Source organism: Henckelia pumila, chromosome 3 (genome assembly GCF_033568475.1).
Source record: "Henckelia pumila isolate YLH828 chromosome 3, ASM3356847v2, whole genome shotgun sequence".
Taxonomy (NCBI): Eukaryota; Viridiplantae; Streptophyta; class Magnoliopsida; order Lamiales; family Gesneriaceae; genus Henckelia; species Henckelia pumila.
Genome location: NC_133122.1, coordinates 15,266,991 through 15,289,654, shown reverse-complemented (window position 1 = coordinate 15,289,654; position 22,664 = coordinate 15,266,991). Strand labels below are relative to the sequence as shown.

Below are 22,664 nucleotides of genomic sequence, written 5' to 3'. Positions count from 1 at the left end.
AGCATATAAAAATGATTGTTTGCATCAAAACAAAGCTTGGTGATAATATCACACACACACACCGTCTAAAATGCCGTAAAATATTTCTGATGCTGGATTTTGTGCGCACTAGGAAACATTAATGGTCTTCATAGATTCCAACATTCGATTCATTTGGTACAAATATATTTAATTTTTATGCAACAAACCAATACATATCATGATAAAATTAAGGAAAGACGATTGATTTTATTAATAATTATCCAAATTTACTACTTGAGGCCGTGCATGAGCATCTTACGCCCCCGAGTCGGGTTCATAACTCCCATACAATGGAACATAAATGTGAAGAAATTGCATTTTCTCTATTAAAGGATTAATTGTCCTTGTGAGAAATCATGGATTTTTTATACTACACTTGACGTGTTTTTTCTTATTATGATACGGTGAATTTTTTTAAGATATAAGCTTGAGAGGTGCACATTGACATGGCATCTGTATGACTTCGACACTTAGGTCATAACTCATACATGCTCATATAAGAGATATGCCATAAACACACAATATACAATGGAAGTTTAATTTTTTGTTATATAAACAAAACAAAATATTAGGAATAATAAATAATAATAATAACTCTTAAGATATAGATATCTCATTATTCCACTACTTAATTTAAGTGGATGATCATCCAATTAAATTCCAATTCCGACTAATTTTCATGAAAATTCGTTTGTTCTACTTTTGCATAATTGAAGCTGTAACACCCGGTATTTTTAATTACATAAATCCGCCTGCATAATTAGGATATTTAATTATTTAAATTTATGATTTATGGGTTAAATAATTATGTGAATTATTTATGCATGATTTAAGTTATTTTTAAGCATTTAACCCATAATTAGTGATTTTTATGATTTTTAGTATTTTAATTATTTGATCGCGTAGACGGGACCGTGGACGGACGAGATGACAACTTTCCATCCAAATTATTTTATGAGCCTTTTTAGAGCCTTAAAATATTATTTTGAGTTTTATTATCTCAAAATTTTAAGTATTTGACTTTATATAATTTTAGGAGTCCTTTTTATTCAAAGTTAAGCCATTTTAATGACTTTTTCTTATCTTTAAAATTCCCCTAATTTTTAATTTCGGGATTTTATAAATTTTAATCTAATTTTATGATTTGAACGTGTATTTAGGATGCTTAAATTTATATGATATTTTTCTAGTATTATTAATTAACCTAAAAACCTATTTCCTTATATATTAAAACCTAATCTACCCAAACCCATCCCTCAACCTACCGATCACACACCTAGCCGCCACCCCTACTATTCATCATCCCCTCCAACGCTCCAGCAACCTCCAAGACCCCATAGCCAATTAATTCGAAGGTTCCAAGCAAGGCCAAGGTACCCCGTTGTCGTCCCGCCGTCCCGAAGTCCGTCGTACACGTTTCTAACGCTACGAATCGGTGAAAGGCATGATTTTCTTTCAACTTTTCGTGCCAATCAGATATCTATATTGTGTTGATGGTTTATGCATTAAATCTTTCGAAATTGTTTTAGAAAAGAGTTGAAGGGTTCGATTTTTTTTTCTGGCCTTGCTTCATGTTCACGTTTTGTTGATATAGATCGGTCAAGGGCTGTTGGCTAGGGTTCAAGAGGGTCCTAAGGAGCCTTAGGGTCGGTTGGAGTCGGACGGTTCAGGCTGGAATGGAGCCATGACCGAGCTACATCAATCGGCCCCAAGATGGTCACAGTTTAGGGTTACGGGTTCAGGGGCTTCGGGTTCAGGGTTCCTGGCTGCATGGGGACTGGGGCCCGACTGGGTTAGGTCCGCCCGGACGTGGGCTACGTCCGGGCGGCGGCGCTCCGGCCAGGGGCGGCCGGAGCCGGCCGGCAGCAGGCCAAGAGGGCCTGCTGCTCACGGCCGAGAGGCAAGGGGGGGAGGGGGATCGGGCTGGGCTAGTTTAGGTGTCCGGGTCGGGTCTGAGTGGTCCGGGTCGGGTCGGTTAGGTAGTGGGTCGGGTCAGTGAGTTCGGGTCCGAGTTTGGTGGGCCGGGCTCGAGTATTTTATTTTTTTAAGTATTTTACAAAATTATGTGTTTTTGAGACTAATAAATTGAAATAAAATTATTTGGACTCCCAAATAATTTTATTTGGACTTTTAAAATTTTAATTAAGTTAGTCCATTAATTTTGTGGGCTTTTGAGCCCATAAAAGTTATTGGGCCAGTCTTTGGGTTTTTGGGCCCATTGGGCCAGTTTAAGTGTTATTGGGCTTAGTGTAATTTTAATGGGCTTTATTAATTTAATTGGGCTTAGAATAATTATTTGGGCTTAAGGTTTGAAATAATGGGCTTAAGTATGTTAATGGGCCAGATTTAAGATAATGGGCTTGAGTGTAGGGCCAGCAGTCCAGGACCATCCATGAGAAAATTTGCATGTGTCCTGATTATATATTTAATTATTTTTATGCATTTGAGTTATTTTAATATTTATATGTTAATAAGAAATTTAAATTAAATATATATGATGGACACACATTTTATTCAAGTACATGCATTCATGAAATAATATTTTATGCATGATTTAATGTTTAAGTTGAGCAATAAAAATATTTTATGTTGGAAGTTGAAGTAGTGTGACAATTTAAGGGGGATTCGTCCCCATATGATTGAAGGGCAGTTTACTGCCAATTTAAGAGGTGATTCGTCACCGGCCACGTACGTAGGTTTCCACGCTGATCAGTATTTAATGTATGATTTAAGGTTACACTACGGATACAACCATGCGATGTTAGAAAATGAATTGCTCAATAATGTTATGTATAATGTTATTTATGTTTATTTAAGTTAAGTTATGTTATGAAATTTTTAAGCATGCTCATTCATGTATATGTATGTATTAGTATTAAATTGGTTTAAATTATTTTAAACCCTTGTTATGTTAGCATGTTGGGCCTCTAGGCTCACTACACTGGTATGGTGCAGGTGAGTACGTTGAGGATGACGTTGTACCCACCGGAGGCGAGGACGTATGAGCATGCATGCAGTGGCCCCGTGACCGTGAAATATTCTGAGTCGCTATGCATGTTTTTGTGTTGTCAGCATGATACATATTTTTATTATTTTCAGTGCATGCAAACTTTTATTTATTTATGCAGTATATTTTAATTAATGTTTGACTCAGATATTTATTATATTTTTAAGAATGCAATTTTTATTTAAGTATTTAATTGGTTATTCATTTTAAATATTTTTACTCTGTGCATATATGTATGGGCATATATGTACATATTTTATTTAGTAAGTATAAAAAAAAAAAAAAATTTTCCGCATATTTATTTATTATAGAGTTAGGGTCGTTTCAGTTGGTATCAGAGCACGGTCCTCGGAGGGGTCCTCACTGCTATGCGAGCTCAGAAATCCACGCTACCGGTCTGTAAGTTTTAAATGTTTATAGCATGATTTAAATTTCTAGAATTTAAGTTGCCTTAATTTTTAAACACTTAGTTATGCAAGGCGATTTACGTAAATAAATATGTGGTGGTGCAGAATGCCTCCCAGACCAGTGAACCGACGTGGGGGACCTCCACCTCCACCTCCACCGCCACCTCAGCAGCACCCCATGACAGCACTGGAGCAGGCCAGTGCCACGATGATGGCGGGTATTACTGCCTTGCTGGAGCAGCAGGCAGCCCGTCCCAGACTGTCCCACGAGGAGGACGTCGCCGAGAGGTTCCAGAAGAAGGGGCCTAAGGAGTTCTTGGGGACCACCGATCCGTTGGTGGCTGAGGGATGGATTCGCTCACTTGAGTCCATCTTTGACTATATGGGGATCACAGACGCCGACAGGGTGAGCTGTGCTACATACATGATGCGAGGCGATGCAGCCTCATGGTGGGAGGGTGCAGTACGAGGAGTCCATCTACCTACTCTGACATGGGCTGAGTTCAGGCGTATCTTCTACGCCAAATATTTCACTGAGGATGTGCGCAGTCGCATGATCCGAGAGTTCATGAGTCTCCGTCAGGGGGACAGATCTGTGGTGGAGTACATAAGCCAGTTTGAGAGGGGCTGTCGTTTTGTGCCCATGATTGCTGATAGTCCGCAGGAGAAGCTGCGACAGTTTGTTGAGGGCCTGAAGGCTGAGATCAGGCATGACGTGCGCATGGCAGACGTGTTTACATATGAGTCTGCAGTCAGCAGGGCCTTGCGTTCTGAGGAGGGTCGGAGAGCGATCCAGAGAGAGCAGCAGGGCAAGAGGCAGTTTGTACAGACAGGATATCAGCGACCATCTTCGCAGCCACCTGCGAAGAAGCAGTATACAGGGCCGGCTAAGGGCCCGAATCAGCAGCATAGGCCACAGCAGCAGAGGCCGCAGCAGCAGCAGAGGGGCGGGGCCCCTAATGCCATAGCTCATCCCACTTGCCCGAAGTGCCAGAAGATGCATTCGGGACCTTGCCTATTGGGAGCAGGAGTTTGCTTCCACTGCAGAGAGCCGGGGCATCAGATTGCTAACTGCCCCAGGAAGAAGAACACCGCTGGTAGGGTGTTCGTGATGCAGGCTGAGGAGGTCGATCCAGACACCTCCTTGATCACCGGGAGAATTCTAGTTGGGGGCAACTCCACGTTTGCGTTGCTAGATTCAGGGGCTACGCATTCGTTTATCTCCCTGGAGTTTATCAGACGGGTAGGCATCACACCTGAGAGTAGTGACAGCGGGTATGATGTTACTATGCCGTCAGGGCAGATTATGTCTACCTCGAAGGTTATTCGAGGACTGGAGTTAGAGCTGCAGGGACACTCCATTCGAGCAGATGTAGTAGTCTTGCCTTTGAGTGGTTTTGATCTTATTTTGGGTATGGACTGGTTGACAGTCAATGGAGCTTCGATTGATTTTCGTCGGAGATCAGTGTCAGTGAGACCTACAGGGGGCGACCCGTTCACTTTTTATGCATCTCAGAGCAGTGATATTCCTCAGGTGATATCCTATATTCAGGCGAGGAAGTTGTTGAGACGGGGTTGCCAGGGGTTTCTAGCGAGTATTGTCACGACTTCAGAGCTATCTAGCAGATCATTATCAGAGTTAGAGGTGGTTCGTGACTTTCCGGATGTCTTTCCGGAGGATGTGGCAGGAATTCCACCAGTGAGAGAGGTGGAGTTCAGTATTGACTTAGTGCCAGACACCGTGCCTATCTCTAAGGCACCGTACAGGCTTGCTCCTACCGAGATGAAAGAGTTGAAGGAGCAGATACAGGAGTTGTTAGAGAAAGGCTTTGTTCGACCTAGCTTTTCTCCTTGGGGAGCTCCGGTGTTGTTTGTGAAGAAGAAGGATGGCAGTATGAGACTGTGCATCGATTACCGAGAGCTTAACAGAGTCACAGTGAAGAACAAGTATCCACTGCCGAGGATAGAGGACTTGTTTGACCAGTTGCAGGGAGCTTCAGTGTTCTCCAAGATCGATCTGCGATCTGGTTACCATCAGTTGCGTGTTAGGGATGCAGATGTGTCCAAGACTGCTTTCCGGACACGATATGGGCATTACGAGTTCTTGGTGATGCCATTTGGGTTGACCAATGCTCCAGCGGTTTTCATGGATCTCATGAACCGAGTCTTTCAGCCATATCTGGATCAGTTCATCATAGTCTTTATTGATGATATTTTGATCTATTCTAGGAGCATCGAGGAGCATAGACAGCACCTTCAGACCGCATTGCAGACTTTGAGGGAGCATCGGTTGTATGCCAAGTTCAGCAAGTGCGAGTTTTGGCTTGAGCAGGTGGCATTTCTTGGCCACATTATTTCGAGAGATGGAGTTGCAGTCGATCAGTCTAAGGTGGAGGCAGTGCAGAATTGGGGCATTCCGAAGAATGCTTCAGAGATTCGCAGTTTCTTGGGTTTGGCCGGATACTACAGGAAGTTCATCAAGGGTTTTTCCTCTATTGCAGTACCCTTGACTTCCTTGACCAAGAAGAATGCGAAGTTTATATGGAGTTCAGACTGTCAGAGGAGCTTCGATCAGCTGAAGGAAGCACTCACTACAGCACCAGTGTTAGCGATGACAGTACCACATGAGGAGTTAGTGGTTTACACCGACGCGTCTAAACTTGGTTTAGGCGCAGTGCTTATGCAGTGTGGTAAGGTTATTGCGTATGCGTCGAGACAGTTGAAGATTCATGAGCAGAACTACCCGACGCATGACTTGGAGTTGGCAGCAGTGGTTTTCGCTTTGAAAATCTGGAGGCACTATCTTTACGGCGAGAAGTGCAAGATTTTCACCGATCACAAGAGCCTCAAGTACTTCTTCACCCAGAAGGAGTTGAACATGAGACAGCGCAGATGGTTGGAGTTGGTGAAGGACTATGATTGTGACATTAGCTACCATCCGGGTAAAGCTAATGTAGTGGCCGATGCTTTGAGTCGGAAGTCATCAGTGGTAACATGTTTGACTGTGCAGTTACCACTACAGACCGAGATTCAGAGATTTGGTTTGGAGTGCTATCCGAGTGGCCATGCACCGAGCTTGTCAGTGTTGACGGTGCAGCCAGTTTTGAGAGATCGGATTAGAGAGGGACAGTCCACTGATGAGGAGTTACAGCGATGGAGACAGAGAGATGAGGCTAGAGGTAATCTCTTGTATACAGTGGAGGATGGCATCGTTCAGTACCGTGGTAGGATGTGGGTACCGAACGTCGATCAGTTGCGAGCTGAGATTTTGACAGAGGCTCACGCATCTCCGTACTCCATTCACCCCGGAAGTACGAAGATGTACAAGGACTTGCAGCTATTGTATTGGTGGCCCGGGATGAAGAGTGACATCGGGAGAGTGGTGTCAGAGTGCTTGACTTGTCAGCAAGTCAAAGCAGAGCATCAGCGTCCAGCAGGACTTCTTAGACCTCTCCCTATTCCGGAATGGAAGTGGGAGAATATTACGATGGACTTTGTAGTTGGCTTACCGAGGAGTACCAGAGGATGTACAGCGATTTGGGTGATTGTGGATAGACTCACCAAGTCAGCTCATTTCTTGCCGGTAAGGACTAACTACACCTTGACACAGTATGCAGAGCTTTACATCAGAGAGATTGTTAGACTGCATGGCATACCAGTGTCTATTGTGTCAGACAGAGATCCGAGATTCACCTCAGCATTTTGGAAGAGTCTGCACACAGCTTTGGGAACTAGGCTTTTGTTCAGTACAGCATTTCATCCCCAGACAGATGGCCAGTCTGAGAGAGTGATCCAGGTTCTCGAGGATCTTCTGAGAGCTTGTGTTATCGATTTTCGAGGATCTTGGGAGACTAGACTGCCTTTAGTGGAGTTTACCTATAACAACAGCTTTCAGTCGTCTATAGGTATGGCTCCATATGCAGCACTTTATGGGAGGAGATGCAGATCTCCGGTGCATTGGGATGAGGTTGGTGAGAGGATTTTGTTGGGTCCGGAGATTGTGCAGCAGACAGCTGACATTGTGACGCAGATTCGAGACAGGATGAGGACAGCGCAGAGTCGGCAGAAGAGTTATGCGGATGCCAGACGACGCGATTTGGAGTTCGCGGTAGGTGATCACGTATTCTTGAAGGTGTCACCTATGAAGGGAGTAGCGCGTTTTGGGCGGAGAGGCAAGCTTAATCCGAGATACATAGGGCCATTCGAGATCTTGGAGCGAGTTGGCACGTTGGCCTATCGTTTAGCTCTACCTCCAGGGCTAGCGGCAGTGCACAACGTATTTCATGTATCCATGCTTCGGAGATATGTTTCCCAACCCGTCGCATGTGTTGGATTTTGAGCCCTTACAGTTGCCACCAGATCTTGTTTACGAGGAGAGACCAGTGCGGATTTTGGCTAGAGAGGAGCGGAGGCTTAGGACGCGGGTCATACCGATGGTCAGAGTCCAGTGGCTGAATCACTCGGAGGAGGAAGCTACTTGGGAGACCGAGGCAGACATGAGGACTCGCTACCCGGAGTTGTTCGGGTAAGTACCTTAATTTCGAGGACGAAATTCAATTTAAGGGGGGGAGAATTGTAACACCCGGTATTTTTAATTACATAAATCCGCCTGCATAATTAGGATATTTAATTATTTAAATTTATGATTTATGGGTTAAATAATTATGTGAATTATTTATGCATGATTTAAGTTATTTTTAAGCATTTAACCCATAATTAGTGATTTTTATGATTTTTAGTATTTTAATTATTTGATCGCGTAGACGGGACCGTGGACGGACGAGATGACAACTTTCCATCCAAATTATTTTATGAGCCTTTTTAGAGCCTTAAAATATTATTTTGAGTTTTATTATCTCAAAATTTTAAGTATTTGACTTTATATAATTTTAGGAGTCCTTTTTATTCAAAGTTAAGCCATTTTAATGACTTTTTCTTATCTTTAAAATTCCCCTAATTTTTAATTTCGGGATTTTATAAATTTTAATCTAATTTTATGATTTGAACGTGTATTTAGGATGCTTAAATTTATATGATATTTTTCTAGTATTATTAATTAACCTAAAAACCTATTTCCTTATATATTAAAACCTAATCTACCCAAACCCATCCCTCAACCTACCGATCACACACCTAGCCGCCACCCCTACTATTCATCCTCCCCTCCAACGCTCCAGCAACCTCCAAGACCCCATAGCCAATTAATTCGAAGGTTCCAAGCAAGGCCAAGGTACCCCGTTGTCGTCCCGCCGTCCCGAAGTCCGTCGTACACGTTTCTAACGCTACGAATCGGTGAAAGGCATGATTTTCTTTCAACTTTTCGTGCCAATCAGATATCTATATTGTGTTGATGGTTTATGCATTAAATCTTTCGAAATTTTTTTAGAAAAGAGTTGAAGGGTTCGATTTTTTTTTCTGGCCTTGCTTCATGTTCACGTTTTGTTGATATAGATCGGTCAAGGGCTGTTGGCTAGGGTTCAAGAGGGTCCTAAGGAGCCTTAGGGTCGGTTGGAGTCGGACGGTTCAGGCTGGAATGGAGCCATGACCGAGCTACATCAATCGGCCCCAAGATGGTCACAGTTTAGGGTTACGGGTTCAGGGGCTTCGGGTTCAGGGTTCCTGGCTGCATGGGGACTGGGGCCCGACTGGGTTAGGTCCGCCCGGACGTGGGCTACGTCCGGGCGGCGGCGCTCCGGCCAGGGGCGGCCGGAGCCGGCCGGCAGCAGGCCAAGAGGGCCTGCTGCTCACGGCCGAGAGGCAAGGGGGGGAGGGGGATCGGGCTGGGCTAGTTTAGGTGTCCGGGTCGGGTCTGAGTGGTCCGGGTCGGGTCGGTTAGGTAGTGGGTCGGGTCAGTGAGTTCGGGTCCGAGTTTGGTGGGCCGGGCTCGAGTATTTTATTTTTTTAAGTATTTTACAAAATTATGTGTTTTTGAGACTAATAAATTGAAATAAAATTATTTGGACTCCCAAATAATTTTATTTGGACTTTTAAAATTTTAATTAAGTTAGTCCATTAATTTTGTGGGCTTTTGAGCCCATAAAAGTTATTGGGCCAGTCTTTGGGTTTTTGGGCCCATTGGGCCAGTTTAAGTGTTATTGGGCTTAGTGTAATTTTAATGGGCTTTATTAATTTAATTGGGCTTAGAATAATTATTTGGGCTTAAGGTTTGAAATAATGGGCTTAAGTATGTTAATGGGCCAGATTTAAGATAATGGGCTTGAGTGTAGGGCCAGCAGTCCAGGACCATCCATGAGAAAATTTGCATGTGTCCTGATTATATATTTAATTATTTTTATGCATTTGAGTTATTTTAATATTTATATGTTAATAAGAAATTTAAATTAAATATATATGATGGACACACATTTTATTCAAGTACATGCATTCATGAAATAATATTTTATGCATGATTTAATGTTTAAGTTGAGCAATAAAAATATTTTATGTTGGAAGTTGAAGTAGTGTGACAATTTAAGGGGGATTCGTCCCCATATGATTGAAGGGCAGTTTACTGCCAATTTAAGAGGTGATTCGTCACCGGCCACGTACGTAGGTTTCCACGCTGATCAGTATTTAATGTATGATTTAAGGTTACACTACGGATACAACCATGCGATGTTAGAAAATGAATTGCTCAATAATGTTATGTATAATGTTATTTATGTTTATTTAAGTTAAGTTATGTTATGAAATTTTTAAGCATGCTCATTCATGTATATGTATGTATTAGTATTAAATTGGTTTAAATTATTTTAAACCCTTGTTATGTTAGCATGTTGGGCCTCTAGGCTCACTACACTGGTATGGTGCAGGTGAGTACGTTGAGGATGACGTTGTACCCACCGGAGGCGAGGACGTATGAGCATGCATGCAGTGGCCCCGTGACCGTGAAATATTCTGAGTCGCTATGCATGTTTTTGTGTTGTCAGCATGATACATATTTTTATTATTTTCAGTGCATGCAAACTTTTATTTATTTATGCAGTATATTTTAATTAATGTTTGACTCAGATATTTATTATTATATTTTTAAGAATGCAATTTTTATTTAAGTATTTAATTGGTTATTCATTTTAAATATTTTTACTCTGTGCATATATGTATGGGCATATATGTACATATTTTATTTAGTAAGTATAAAAAAAAAAAAAAATTTTCCGCATATTTATTTATTATAGAGTTAGGGTCGTTTCAGAAGCTCGCCATCTTAGTTATAAAAAAGGAAATATGAAGGCGATTGGTTCAGAGAAAGTTAGTACCATAATTTCAAATATGTTTGAACTACCCTTTGTGTAGTACTCAAATTATTCATCCTATGGTTTACATCTCCATACATATGTATAATTAATATTATAATACTGACATGACACATGAATTGTTAGATCTCCTATTAGAATAATATCCTTAAGGTAGGTTGAAATAAAACGCTTTACAGACACGAGCGACCAGAGTTTCTGCTTTGGGTGACTAAAGTTTCACTTGGAAAAATATTTGTTGTTAAAAATTGATTAGTCTGGATATTTTTTATATTAGGTTAATATTTAATTCTCTTATTTTAAACAAATTTTTATTTTTTATTTTTATATCAATCTTCTAATAAGGCTATAATAAATTAAATCTTAAAATATATTATTCTAAATTTATGATATTAATATTAATAAGAACATCACACTGTCTAAATTTTATCGTGAAAAACAACTGCATAGAATTTTGATAGGTGATTGCCTTTTAAAAAAAAAAATTAAAGTAGCTTTGTAACTTATTATATTATTTTCGTGAATATAAGTATAATTATAAGTATAATTTTAATTTTAATTTGTATTAATGTCATTCTATATCATCAAAAGGATTAATCCATAGTACAAGTAGTAAATATTGAGAGATTAGTTTCTATATATAAGAAAAAAGACTTTAACTAAAAAGTCGTTTAAATGAATGTTTGTCAACTTTATCGATTTTAATTAATACCAATAAATCTGTATCATGAGAAAACACTTAATTTATTGGATCATGTATAATCAAATTTTATAAACCAAAAAATTATTTTAAATCATAAAACACATCTTTTTACAGTTAATTTATATATGTAATAAAATTTCACACCTATCACACTACATAATGATTTAATGTTCGAATATTCTCCAATTTCATTTAAATTCAGTCTGTACAAATGTGATAATGATCTAAATTTTGAGTATATTGTGTTAGTATTTTAACGTTTTAAAATTAATTTTATTTCTAAACTCTAAATAATACCATTTAACTGAATTAAAATACTAACAAATTTTCGCACGCAGTCCATGCACAAAATTTAATATAAAATAAATTATGAAATATAATGAGCTTCAATTAGGTTTTAAAGTTAATATTTGAGATTTTATTTTATAGAATTGTATTTCGTTTCATTATATTCATAAAATAATAGTATCATACGAAGGAATATTTTGGGAAAAAATAAATAAATAAAGTGGTGTTCGAAAAGACCGACTAAAATGTTCCAACTTCATATATGATGTAAAATTTTTAATTTTTTTTAAAATTAAATATTTTATTATTAAAATACTTAATGTTCGTATATAGTTACTTCATACAAACAATGTGTACACATAGTTGCTAGCATGTTCTATTTGGTTAGGCTCTAGAAAAATCCTCATATTTTCATTCATTTTGTTTTGAGTAGAAAACAAAATAAGTGATTTATCAAATATGAAACGTGTCTCACAAAATTGATTCGTGATATATTTTTACATTAAGATTTTGTGTCTTGTTTTTTAAATTATCCTTCACATCATTTCATTTTTTTAAATAATTATAATTATTATTAAATAAGGATAAGAGGTTTGTTTTAACATGAAATCAAACTCACGACTCTCCAAAATAAAAATCAGATATTGATATATGGTAAGTAAACATAACTTTCAATTTCCTTTTTTACCTTTGGAATTGTAATTATTACACAATATTAAACATTACGTAACCTTCAAACTTTAAACTAAACTATTTATATCAAAATATTTGAGTTGGGTGAGATAAAAATATATATATATATCAAAAAGACCCGATAAATTTTATATTTTTCCAGATATTCAAACAAAGGAAATAATTCTTATTTAGGGGAAATATTCTTCAGGAAATATTCAGAAATCGTGAAAAGTACGTCGAGACTTTGAGTCAAAAGGGTTGAAAAAAGGGGCATTATCGTCCCGAAACAACGAGAGAATCGCAACAAGAAAGGGCATTTTTCAAAAAGCGTGTTTACTAGAAAACGATTTTAGTACCAAAAAGACAGACCTCATTGTATAACAAACTTTTGCTTGGACTACAAGTAATTGCCAAAAGTATGCTGTTGAAGCCACTCACAAAACCCCACGCAATCTGTATTTTCACTTTCGTTTTCCCAAAGATACCCCTGTAATCAATATTTATTTACTATAATACCCCTGAAATCCCACGCCTATATAAAACGTTCCTCTCTCCTGTCATTCAGTTTTCTCCTTCCCTGGTTTGATCAAATATATATTTGGCCGAAGCCGACGCCATGGTGGACGGCAGCGGAGAGCCGGCGTTTCCGGTGGCGTTTTTCGACGGCGAGAAGGAAATGAACATTGGAAGTGTGAAAATCAACCCTGCGTTACAGTACAAGCCGTTTCAACTCATGTTGAGCCAAAAGATCGGTATATCGCCGAATCAAATTTCTATTTACCTAGTCGACACGAGGAAGGTTCCGGCGATTCCTTTCACGGAGCATCGCCGGAGAATCCCGATCACAGGAAAGGTGAACTTCGGATTGATATGTCGGCAGAGGGACTGTCATTTCCTGGTCGTCTTGAAGAGGTCGCGGAAGTCGAGGAACCGGAGGGAGAGAATGACAAACGACGTCGAATTCTCCGATTTCATCCTTGATCGGATCGAGTTTTCTGCACCACCTCCGCCGCCGAAAAGTCTAATCCTGTTGAAGCGGAACCAGCCTTCGCCATTTTATGACCAGGTTCCGCAGTCGGACTTGAATGATCAGTTGCAGAGATTCAGGCTTCAGAGAGAGAATTATCAGTTAGCATCGAGGAAAGGAGAAGTGAGTCCGCCGAACTCTGGTTCCGCTCATGGTATGTACCTAAACCGGAGCCCGATCCCCACCCCGAACCTGAATCTGGATATGGATATGGATGATTACACGAAAACCGACGAGGAGAAACTTTTCTGCAAAGACTGCGTGAACCAGGGGAAAACGCCATCGTTCCATCCTTGCGTGAGAGACGCGGTAGTTTTTCGTTTCTCCACGCGGTTGGGCCCGATTAATCGGCCCATTAAACAGAAGCATCATTGATTACCCATTGGGTTTTTTTTTTCACTATAACTTCAGAATATGGCCGGAAGTCGTCTTCTGCTGAGGATGGGCATACAAGAAGACCCATCCACCATCATTTACTTTCTTCCCACGCCACTTGTAATTGACTAATTTGCCCTTGGATTTGGCACCTTGTGGCTGGTGTTTGCTCAAATGTTGGCAGAGTTTTTTAACTGTTTAGGTAACAATTTGTCTACCAATTCGTAGCTCAAGGTTCTTGCCGCTATAAGTTGTGGCGGGTTATTTTTATGTTTTTTTTTTTTTTTTGACAGAGTTATTTTTATGTTTTGGTTGAATCGAGTGCTATGGTGTTTTAGCTGTGTTCTGATGTTGTTGGCTTCACCAAAGCCCAATATAGATGCTGGGGTGTAAATTATCTATATATATTTACTTTTAATATAGTTTTTAGTATAATCATGCATTTCCTTAACATAGTTAATTATTACAGGATTTAAATTTAAATTATATTCGAACATTTATTTATACCATATATATATTGAGTCACAATCCTTTGTTTATATGACCAAATTACACTGATATAAAATTATTGTTTATACCTTTAACTAAAGTAAAAATTCACAACTGTATCCATATTGTGTAATATAAAAATGGAACTAGTTATAAAATACTTGATCAAAACCCAAAGGAAAATTTTTTAAAAAAAGAAAACCTTTTCAAGCACACGTGTGCTAGAATATCATTATTGAGAGTCGGGACAATATTTGTCCTTCTCTTTTTGTGGAAATTATTTATCCGGGCAAGCATCTGAAATTTGTTAAATTCCAGATCACGTTAAAAAAGGTCTGCAAGACTACATTGTGTCCACGCACATAACTTCTCCACATTGTCAAGGCTCACCAAGAAGCAATCCAATGAAACAAATCCTATAGATATTAGACAACACGAAAAATTATGAGTTGCACTGAAGTCCAAAGACGAAAGAAGGATATTGATATGATATAAAGTATTCGGTCAAAGCATGGGATCATCTCCAGTGCCTTCTCGGTTCAAAGATTTTCTTCGAGTCATACACCACGAATCCTAGTGAAACGAAACAGTCAGCACTGCAAGTGAAACACCCGTTCCATTGTGGATGCTACAAAAAGAATGAAGATTTGCAGGCGGTCTGTGGCAGTATTCGTCTCTGAAACTTGTTTCATCTCTATGGTGCTGTACACAGAAGACCATGTCCTGGATGGTGTTCCAGAGGATACATAGTGGTGTCTCTTACATATTTTTTATGGTCAACTGCAGCTTTTCTCAAGCTTGACACCGATTCAAGTGAAGATTTTCCTCGGAGTTTCTTGGCGGTGATGGAACATGCAGCTAATGAATCTGAAGAACCTGCTCCAACCCTCCTATCAACGAAAGGACACTAATGTATGAGTTGGAATCTATCTAATATTTCATAAAAGAAAATATTGGATTTAACCAAGGTCATGACACGTGCAGCTTTGTAGGAGAAAAACTAAGCTTAGAAGCTATAGGTTGAACCTCCGCAATCAGCTTCAAGGACAAGACTATGTGACATGAATTTAATGTTTTTTTTAATTTCATTTATTACAAGTTGCCCGGGATGCTTCAACACTCGGGGCATTTTAGCCTGTTTCAGTCCTATAGTCTATTTCAAATGAAAATTTATAAATATGAGTTTCATTTTGGACCTTTTGGTGAATTTTTGTAAATGGGGCCAGAATGGTTTTGCTAGGAAACTGGAGAAAATGGCAAAAACACGAATTTATATTCGACCTCCTCAGCCAAGATAGTTGGCTCCCCACTTGTAGCACCCAATGATGATACGGAATTTTCCGGAAATAAAAAAGAATTTTCTTGGTATGTTGAATCATCTAATTGTGGTAGAGAGAAATATCAAGAATGTACATTGTCTATTTTAGGTAGTAATATCATTTTTAGAGCTTAGTATAAATAACAACGTGCAAAACGTATACAAAGATCAAATGGCAGATGAGGAATGAAATAAACAGTCCAGAAAATTTAATTTAAAGCAACTGATGATTACCTCAACAATTTATCCGATGCAATCCGAGCAGCAGAGATTAAACTGTGGCTTGGAACCCACTTCACAACACGATTGGGATCTGCCCGCATTGGAGAATGGATTTTGATAAGCTTATAACACACATAAGAGAAATTATTAGACAGAAAATTTGTGATAGCAAACCCACATCATATTGAGTAAAGGTATCTCTAACTGATTTAATTTGCAAAGAAAATGGGAATTACACGAAGAACCATCAGATAATCACACGGCGACATCTCAACAACAGAGGGTGAGGCAGACATTGTGATCAAACAAAGTGCATTGTCTTTGTATGATTTATCATCGTGTTTAGATGGTCCGCAGCTATGCAGATTTATAATGAATATGCAGGACAAGGCAACATCATCACGTAAGCCTGAATCATTTATACAGCTTCAGCATAACAAGATTTAAGTTTTGTGCTTACCCCGAGACATTCCATCATCTGATAGTAGGCTCTACCATGCAGAGGAGTATGGCCTTGTCTAGACTCTGAGAAATATCTGGTCCTGAGATTATATTGATTCTCCACAGTAAGAAATACAGCACAGAACAAAAAATAAATGCATTTAGAAACTTCTTCCAATGGCGACATACCATTCTTTATAACCAGGATCGACTGTGAAGCCATACATATCAACAGTGTCACATACGGAAAGAGCGAATTCAAGAGCCTTCAGTCCAGTACCTTTTGCAGCTGATCCAAATGACGATCCCAGCATGAGATATACAGGATTGAGTATTGGAATTTCCTAAAAGTAGAAAGATAAGTACTTCTAATTGGAATTTTCACAGAGCAGATAGGATCAAACTTAATTTGCTAGAGTGAATTGGCAAGTGTAAACACCTGGATCATCTTGTTCATGATGTCATGAATTGTTGTTTTAACTATCAAAACTTCCTTTCCTTTATCTGTGAATTCGAAATTGTTAACTTCCACACGAGAATAATGTTCAAGACCAGTGAATCGCGTTCATACCATACAACTCTGCGACTTTATCAAGAGCTTTTGCAGAGCCCCTATTGAGAAGGCGGAATGTACTTTTTGTACCCACATTTTCTGAAAAGTTCTGCATAAAGCACGAGGCAACAGTGAGAGCATGTGGATATCATAAGCGGAAGATAAATAAAAATAGAATGACAACCTGAATAGGTGCTCCGTTTTCTCTCAAAACCGCGTCATAACTATCTATTTCTTTGCCAAATTTAGTTTTCAAAAGATCACCAGAGTTACCAATAACAGCACATCGGCCAAATTGCCTTGGCACATAAGGTGGTCCATCTGGTAGCACCAGAGCAAGTTTTTCCATGCACAGAGTCTTATTCTCACATCGGTTCCTGCAGCAAAAAATAAATGGAACTTGTTAGGTGGAGGAATAGAGTGCATCTATATGGACACTTACAATTACTGATCACCTTAAAAGTAGGATTCACATGCATAAGTGCTAGGTGCACCAGATATTAGCTTGCCATATTTAACCATTACAATTGAGACAATAAGAAATACAGAAGTGTAGTTGGAAAGCAAACAATCACAGCCCTTTGGGCATCAAATGTTCTTCAAAGAAAGCCTGTTGAATACCATCCCATCACCGATAATGTTACAGGGCTATATGGAAATAGTAACTTAACAATGGGTATTTCAAGAAGCCATTGTTCAAAGTTGGTATATCAGCTAAATATGCAACATTAAGCATCCCTTTATACAAAAAAACGTGCTATTTACATATCGAATAATATTTCTTGTTTTGAATTAAAAGAATTAGGAGGAAGTTAAAGTAGTAGGCATCTATCGGCATCAGAAATGTAGTGAACAAAACAGTATTCGTTGATCGGCATAAAGCCTTTGAGATGATAATGCAAGTAGAAACTTATTGTTTTGGCCTACAATGATAAACAATAAACTTGATGTACTACATGGGATCACGTCTGCATACAAAGATACCAAGGACACAATTTGGAGGAGTCAACCGAATCATTATTCTATCATCAACAGAAAACATCAATGCATATGCTGTGAAATGCATTTTACGATTCACTTCTGAACCTCATCTCCTCTTATTCGATGCTTACTATAACGGGTATTTGTACTGATATGAGTTAGCACCTTGCAACATAGTACTTACAGAAGTACACCCTTGTTGATCCTCTGCCAGGCATACTCCTCCCATCCATTTGGCAAAGCATCAATGAATTCTCGAGTCAGTACTGTGGTACTATTCCTCACCTGAGCAAGTCCTCACTAAATAACAAATCAATTGTAGCAGATAAAATAACATTCTAAAAGAAATAGATATCAAGAGCTTCAGAATGCATGCAGCATTCAACGAAAAATTAAAAGGAAGTTTATTAGACTTATGACAACACAAAAACAAATGCTCTAACCAATTGAATCAGGCTTTACTCTGTAAGTTTGTACAAAATTTTCAGATAGAACATTGACCTGTTCCCATGTAGCTACTGCTTCACATAAATCAAAATCAAATGACAGTCCTTCGAGTTCACCTGTTTTGGGATTTTTCTGTTCAGAAGTTTAACACATAGACTTTTGTGAGAAAGCTGGATCATATATATATGACGAAATTGCCCTTTCCAACATACTATAAATATAACAAAGTTAAAACCATATATCTCTCCAAATTCTAGAGGGCAGGCGTAGTAAAATCAGGAAGGCCACCATGTATTGGTTATACACAAGAAAACATCATGACTGATGGGGGCAATTTTAATCAAGCTAGGAAATGTACCCATTTTGGAATTGTATCACTGGGAAACTTCATAGAAATCTCACAAAGGTCCTTGCCGCTTGACGCTTGTAAACCTAATCCATTGGCATTCTGCATCACGTAGAAATGTATTCAGTGTATCACAAAACATAAAAGCTAAAGCAATATAATCAACACATAATCGTGAAGCTGTCAAGGTGAAATAGATGCACATCTTATAAGATCAAATATCAGTCAAATTATGGGGTTGTACCATTGATGCACCGACTATACCGATTAAAAGAAGTAAACAGTTAAGAGTCTTGATAAATCCATACTTTCTGCTATCTCTATAATCCACCATAAACTCAAATCATATGATGAAAATGACAGATCATTTCTCTTTTTTTGACATGAAAAACCACAATGAGAGCCATCTAAGAAAGAGAAGCTTGCATAAGAGGGCAGAACAAGCAGGAACACTTCGAAGGATGAGTGTGTTTGGATTATGGAGTAGCCTACTTAAGTTTACAACCACGCACTCGCTTTACTACTGTAAGACTTTCTGGCCATCGAGAGCAATCCATCAAACTGCACCAGTGGCACCAATGAGATCAACAAGAAGAAGAAGCAAAAGCAAGGCAAGTCAACTTAAATGTCATTTTTTCTCACCTCGAATTCAAAATCCTAATCCATGTAAACACATGGAAAAATCAGTTTTAAAAACTAAAACAAAATTCCAAAATATTCAGTTCCTTGTCTTCCGATTCTATTAAGATAAAGAACAGAAGAAAATTTGTGACAAACCAAGACTCCATACTCATTCAAATTTCCTAGATTTCCACGTGTATGCAGTTACAAAAAAATTAATCAAAGGGTGATGATTAAAAAATTTATGGGTGCTTGGTGGATGGATATCAAATAATTCATTAAACACAGATATCCAAGCACAGTTAAACAAAAGAGATTGAGCCCTCTCACAAGAATTATTTAAACTTGAATATATAACCATCTGATCTCTTGTGGTTGGGTCAATTGAGTTTGTTAAAACAAAGCACTGCTGTCCAGTTTCAAAAGCAACAATCTGATCAGCACAAAAGATCAGAAAAGCCAGCAAACAAGAATGCTCATTATCCATTCACTGGGCCAAAAAGCGTACTTCGTGATTGGCCTAAGACATTGAATAACACTGCTTGAACTCAACCTAGTGGATCCTTAAAACACATGCTTTTTATTTATAGAATGCTTGTCCCGGAGTTTGAGAATGGGAAAGAGTACCTGATAAAAGTCTACAAAAGCCAATCAAGTAAAGCACCAACACTCAAAATTAACTTCAAAGAATTTTGGCAGCGGAGATTATGTGAAGTTGGAAAATCAATTTTTAGGAGAACATTAACAGTAAAGAGCACAGAGCTCTCGAGCCAATAGTCCATCTCCAACCACTACAAATACCAAATTCAATTCATAAGGCAAGCTCCATAAACCTTTTACTTTCTAAAATCGTCCGTACTTCTTGACTTCTGGCTATTTTTGGATCTCCGCCTGACTGTCCAAGTTCATTGTTAGAGGTCACAAGAGGGATATCCCCATGATTGTGAGTTAGCCTATGCAGGTCTTCCTGATCTTTCCAATTACTGATCAGATAGCTAAATTCGATGTTAAAATTCATTGTATGGTAATAACTTTAAGGCTTGAGAAAGCATATTCCACCATTTTTTTTGCACTAATGCGATGCTCACATCTCTCGCCTGTGTTAGTTCATCCAACCACTCCAAAAAGCCATTCGATTAAAGACCATAAGATGTCCATACCTTCATTGTCCAAATCCTCTCCACTTCCAAACCTTTCCTTTGCAGATATTGTCTAACATTAAGGAATTTCCACCATTCCGTTTGGATGGCATTCCTCCTCCCTTCACTATGTTCAGATCTTTATAAGAGATAACAATCTAAGCAGCTTCTTTTTTTTTTCCAATCGAAAGGTAATTTAAACAAAGCCTTCCGCAAATTATCTACTAAATTGCAATTTTCATCAAGCATATAAAAACTTATCAAACAATGAATTAGAAAAACGGAAAAACCCAATAATCGAAGTGTAAAAAAAGGAGAAATGGAAAGAAAACTCACCACACACTTTTTGAAATAACCCCGCAATGAACCCAATGCTTCCAGATCTTCTCGGGAAAGATGAAATGGCGCCCCTGCGCATGAATCGACACAAAACCACATTCATTCCAGACGAAAAAGGAAAAATCGGTGAAATAATGAATTTCTATGTACCAATTCATACCTGGGTCGGAAAAACCAATAATGCTGATGAAAATCGCTGCGAGCCCAGATGCCAAAGCAACAAGAAAAACAAGCCGTAATAGCCTCATCTAAAACTGGATTTAGGCAGAAAAAACAACCATAAACATTTAATTATCAAATCAAAAATAAAATTTGATATGTATTTTTGGGATCTGCGGAGAAGGGAAGCGGCAGTGATGAACTGAAATCCCAGCTCAGCAGTAGGAGGGAGGCGAGTGGTTTCCTTTTCAGAAAATACCCTTGTATTCTTGAATAATATCAATTGAGTCCCTCTACATTATCTTCTATAAAATTTTGTGGCTTTGTTTGAACTTGTTTTTTTAGGGGTTTTTTTTAGATTTTTTAAAATAATAAGTTTTATATTAAAATAAAATAGTGTGGGCAAATGAAATTTATGGCTCCTGCCTAAAAAAAAAAATTATGGCTGTAGCTTATATTATTAATTTATATATAATTTATTTTATTCAATCTTGTGTTTTTTCGCCATATTATACATTCATTTATTAATTATTTATTTTACATCAATCAAATCATTGAATTTAAATTACTATATTATCCCTTATAAATAATATTATTTATATTTTATTTATTGTTAAAAGGACAAAATGATAATTTATTTTTATATAAAATTTAATCAGTCAAATCAAGTAAATTATAATCAATCAATCAAATCAAATACTATATTCACTAGCATTTTTTATTTATTTTTTTATTACATTACATTATTTATTTATGTATTATTTATCTCATCATACTTACCAAACAGGATAATTAATTTTATATCGCATGAGTACATAGTATAGTGTATGATTGTGCGATCTAGCAAAAAAATTACACTTCAAAAAATATTATTTATTATTTATTAGATATATACATCATCTATAATTCTATACAAATCAGTAAAGTTCGTTGGTCTCGTCGTCTTTTATAAACCCCAACAATGTTTTCGGTGGGATGGAATCCTGATATAATATATTAATTAATAAAATATACCTGATTTTATAAGTTCAAGATATAATGGCTTATGTCTGCCAAGTACTTTTAAACCTCTATAAATAGAGTTTTTTTTTTTTTTTTTTTATGTCAAATGTACATTTTTATTTATTTGTTCTCATTTAATTTCTCTCAAAAATTAACATTGTGTTTTTTATTGACTTGAGCTCGGATCATCTACGTAAGGCAACCACCCAACGCCTCTAACGAATGTCCGTGACGTGGGTCACTATATCCACCAAGTCACAACTTACGGGTCTACACTTACAAAATTATAATTTGTTGGTCTATACTTATGAAGTTTCGACATACAAAATTACAGCTTACGATTCAGTTGGATTCCGTAATTCAATTACGTAGTTTCGAGTAATAATATGTTTTTGTTACTATCAGTTACTTTCTAAAATTATTCTTCAAATCGAAAACCTCATCAACCCGAAGAAAACACGGAGTGTTACAAAACTAGAGTTTTCAGACGAATTAACTCATAGCGGGGTGGGGCGGCCCACTAAAAACCCACCGTTTGACAGGTCGAGGGTGGGCCGGCCCATTATCCCAACGGGCTGGAAATATTCAACCCAACCCAACCCAAGGTAGGTTGCAGGTTAGACGGGTCGATCCTCGGGTTGACTCATTACAAATAAAAATAAATAAATATCATTATAATTAATTATAAATTTTATTTCATAAATAAATATTAATAGAAACGTATTAATAAAATTTTTAATTATTGATTTCATAAGTGTAAATTTTATATAAAATAATTGATACAAAAAAAAATTTCACAACTTTCATTAAAAAATACATATATCACAATAAAAAGTAAAAAAAGAAAA

At 37.9% G+C, this 22,664-nt stretch overlaps 1 protein-coding gene across 2 annotated transcripts; it reads right to left on the bottom strand.

Annotated features, from left to right (window-relative positions):
* Window positions 1-14,479: 14,479 nt before the first annotated feature.
* Window positions 14,480-21,053, bottom strand: LOC140890859 (sialyltransferase-like protein 2). Of its 2 annotated transcripts, XM_073298987.1 has the most exons (12): window positions 20,816-21,053; window positions 20,653-20,726; window positions 18,569-18,658; window positions 18,265-18,342; window positions 17,948-18,048; window positions 16,967-17,159; window positions 16,801-16,891; window positions 16,669-16,733; window positions 16,419-16,573; window positions 16,249-16,330; window positions 15,801-15,910; window positions 14,480-15,138 (listed from the first exon to the last, which is right to left on the bottom strand). In XM_073298987.1, exons 1-12 carry the CDS (start codon window positions 20,901-20,903, stop codon window positions 14,943-14,945), a joined length of 1,323 nt encoding a protein of 440 aa, XP_073155088.1. In that variant the 5' UTR covers window positions 20,904-21,053; the 3' UTR covers window positions 14,480-14,942. The 2 variants fall into 2 exon arrangements, with proteins under 2 accessions (XP_073155088.1, XP_073155089.1); XM_073298988.1 differs by lacking the exon at window positions 18,265-18,342.
* Window positions 21,054-22,664: the final 1,611 nt, after the last annotated feature.

Bases quoted from the DNA above. Each gene is read 5' to 3' on its own strand.
- LOC140890859 (XM_073298987.1), bottom strand. From the start codon at position 20,903: ATGAGGCTATTACGGCTTGTTTTTCTTGTTGCTTTGGCATCTGGGCTC. The intron at 16,892-16,966 runs GTTGTCATTCTA...TGCTTTATGCAG, and splicing joins AAAACGGAGCACCTATTCAG to AACTTTTCAGAAAATGTGGG. The intron at 16,331-16,418 runs GTATGTCGCCAT...ATATAATCTCAG, and splicing joins GATCCTGGTTATAAAGAATG to GACCAGATATTTCTCAGAGT.